The sequence below is a fragment of the Equus quagga genome, unplaced genomic scaffold, assembly GCF_021613505.1.
Source record: "Equus quagga isolate Etosha38 unplaced genomic scaffold, UCLA_HA_Equagga_1.0 90242_RagTag, whole genome shotgun sequence".
Taxonomy (NCBI): domain Eukaryota; kingdom Metazoa; phylum Chordata; class Mammalia; order Perissodactyla; family Equidae; genus Equus; species Equus quagga.
In genome coordinates, this window is record NW_025803744.1 from 1 (window position 1) to 2981 (window position 2981).

At 53.0% G+C, this 2981-nt stretch overlaps 1 protein-coding gene across 1 annotated transcript; it reads right to left on the reverse strand.

The window, feature by feature from the left end:
- Window positions 1-6: 6 nt before the first annotated feature.
- On the reverse strand, window positions 7-987 carry LOC124234561 (xanthine dehydrogenase/oxidase-like; the record flags this gene model as incomplete). Its single annotated transcript, XM_046651897.1, has 2 exons — window positions 786-987; window positions 7-185 (listed from the first exon to the last, which is right to left on the reverse strand). Coding segments are annotated over exons 1-2 (366 nt in total), but the record flags the coding sequence as incomplete, so codon positions are not given.
- Between the last annotated feature and the right edge of the window lie 1994 nt (window positions 988-2981).

Consider the following 2981-nt stretch of genomic DNA (forward strand, 5'->3'; position numbering starts at 1 on the left):
CTGGGCGTTACGGGCCCCTGAACAGAGACTCACGGCCACAGACTTGACCTGCTTCCCAGCAAACCAGCGCAGCTGCTCCAGGACGCCTCTGAACACCTCTGTTTTGTAAGTAGGAAGCTGGGCAACTGCATCCAGCAGGGTCTTTTCCACACAGCTCAGGGGGCAGGAGGCTCCAAAGGAGATACCTGGGAACACACGCTCAGAATAACAGCGATTCCCTTCGCAGCTCAGAAAACCCTTTCACACACAGCTCCTATCAAGCTTTACAGCAACCTGAGTGAGGCTGAACCAGGTCTCACATCCTTATATGGATAAAAACATTAAGGTCCAGAGAGGTTAATTTGTCCAATGCCACACAGCTAATAAAAGAGCCAGGACTCAACCCCAGGTCTCTTGATCCTACAACCAGAGTGCTCTTTTCCCTAAAGTAGAGGCTTTCAACTCAGTAAAATCAGATCTCTAAGAGCTAAGTCCCAGCATTTTTAAAAAAAGCACCCAAGATCTGCCCCCACCTACCCTTACCCCCATGAGCGATTGTAACGTGTAGCCAGGTTAGAGAACAACTACCAAAAACCCCACAGCCCTTGCTGCTGGCACCCTACCACGGATGCTCAGCAGAGTCAGGCCGTGAAGGGGTGAGCCGCTTCCCCTGCACAGGGCAGCTCCCGGAGCAGCAGGCAGCAGCGAGAGCCAAAGGCGAGGCTTTCTTGGGGACCCGCCATCCCCTCCAGGTGAGCAACTCCCAGTGTCCCAGCCCCTCTGTGGGCTCAGGTGAACCTCCTTACCTTCCTCTCCATGCTCCACTGAGTTCAGCTCGGGGATCCAGGCTGGGCACACGATCAGAGGAAACAGCCTGTTCTTAAACTTCATCTCGATGCCTGGAGAGAAATGGAAGCCTGAGGTTGCAGGCCGGTCCTTTATCCCCGGGGCAGCCTGCGGCATTCTTTCCACCACTGCGTGGGACGACGCCATAGTCACAGTGTGACCGGCCAGTGGGCGTCTCGGGATGAGGAGGCCGTGGACGAGATGGGGTAAGCGCGGTTCCACACTGTCAGCCCCGAAGCTATGTCTTTCCCTCCCTCAAAAAAACTGTCCCAATTCAGATGAGATGAACTTGAATTCACTCCTGTGTGTGTGTGTCTGTGTATCTGTGTGTGTGTGTTGGGTTTGCAGGTGTTTAGTAACAGTAATAGAAAACACCAAGTATTAAAATAGGTCAGGAACCCTTCTAAGTACTTTACACATTTTGACTCATTTAAAGCTCACAGCAGCCCTATGAGACAGTGATTTTCTCTGTTTACAGATGAGGAAACTGAGGCACAGGGAAGTTAAGATTCTTGCCCAAATTACACAGCTAAGAACGGGCACATTGCAGTACTGGACCTACTGTTAGAGTGGGGTGTGATAGTAATGATAACATGAAAGTCCGACATTCAGACAAGAGGGAAAAGTGAATGAGGGAAAACCTCAAATCTGCCACCCGGTCCCCACGTGCGTCTGGGTTCCTCAAGGTGCACAGCTTTGGGGGACCACATGTCCAGGCCTGGGTTCTGTCCTTTGCGGCCACTGAAGTTAGACAGTTCTATGAACAGACAGACGTGCCTCTGTTCCCCCAGACCACAGCGCATCCCCCAGCCCCGCCCACAGGGCCATAGGTGGGAAAGGTTAAAAAGAAATGTCTGTGCATCCCCCACCCTCCCATGTGCTGTTGGGAATTCCTGAGGGTTCCAGGAGTCTGGCCAGTTTGAATATCAGCTCCCAGGACATAGAATGCAGATGGAGACAGAAAGTGGCCCATCTGGGTAAGGTTCTCTCTCCGCCCGGCTGCCCCCAACACCCTGCCCTGGCTGTGGGGTTACACTGGTGGGGTGTGTGTACAAGGGAGGAGCGGGTGGAGCAGACGGAGTGAGATTAAGAAATTATTTCTAACTTGAAGTTTATAAAGTTTTTGTGAATTTCTTTCTGTTGGAATCTAAGTGGGTCCAGGACGGGGTGTGACTTATGGCAAGGAACACATCATGTGTCAAAGGACCCCAAAGATTCTTCCAGCCAGTCATTCTCTACCTTCACTCTTGTGACCTCAGGCCATGGCTACTCGGGCCATCATGATCACGTCACCTGAGCCCGTCTCACAGGCCACCCTGCCAACCCATGTGTCACATTGCTGCAGCTGGGGACTCTACCGCACCTGTGCTCACAGGGCAGGGCCAGCTCTGCAGATCCAACAGAGCCCAGGGGCTCCTTCCAGAACCAGAGCCAGGAGTCTCCTACAAGCTGAACTGGCTGCTTAAAAGCATGTCTAGTCCCCCCAAACCGGAGGTCCTTTAAGGCAGACCTCCGCTGTGCCACAATCCTCACCTTGGGTCCTCACTGGGCTTGGGACCCAGCACAGTGGAAACGGGCTCAGCCAGGTCTCAAGTCTCCTGGGCCTGTTCACATATCATGGGCCTCATGTCTCAACAAGACTGGTGGCCACAGTCATAGGCAATACAAACACGGTCACGCTTGGACATCTCCTCTCCTTTGCCTTACCAGATCGTCCCCAGGAAAAGTGGGGGGCAAGAGAGTGACCTTTATGGAACCCCTAGTGTCCATCAGGCAGCAGCTTAGACACTTTGCCTCCATTGCTCCCTCCTACCTCTGACTGGGAGACACTCCAGGGAAGGAATTACGTCCAACTGTGATCTAGGCACCCCAGCCCCTCCCAGAACACCTGGCACATAGCTGGCTCTCTGAAAACATTTATGGAGAACAGTCAGCAAAGATCTCAGTTAATACTCAGAACAACCCTTGAGGAGGTATTGTTACTCCCATATGTGAAATGGGAAAGCGAGGGCAGAGAAGAAGTAAATTTTCTGACTTCACGCGGCCAGCAAGGGGTTGAACCGGGCTGTGTGACTCCAAAGCTAGGGGTCTTCATAGGAATTCAAGTGTCCGTGTTCCTCGGTGGGTCCCCAGGCCCTCAGGCGGTCCTCAGAGCC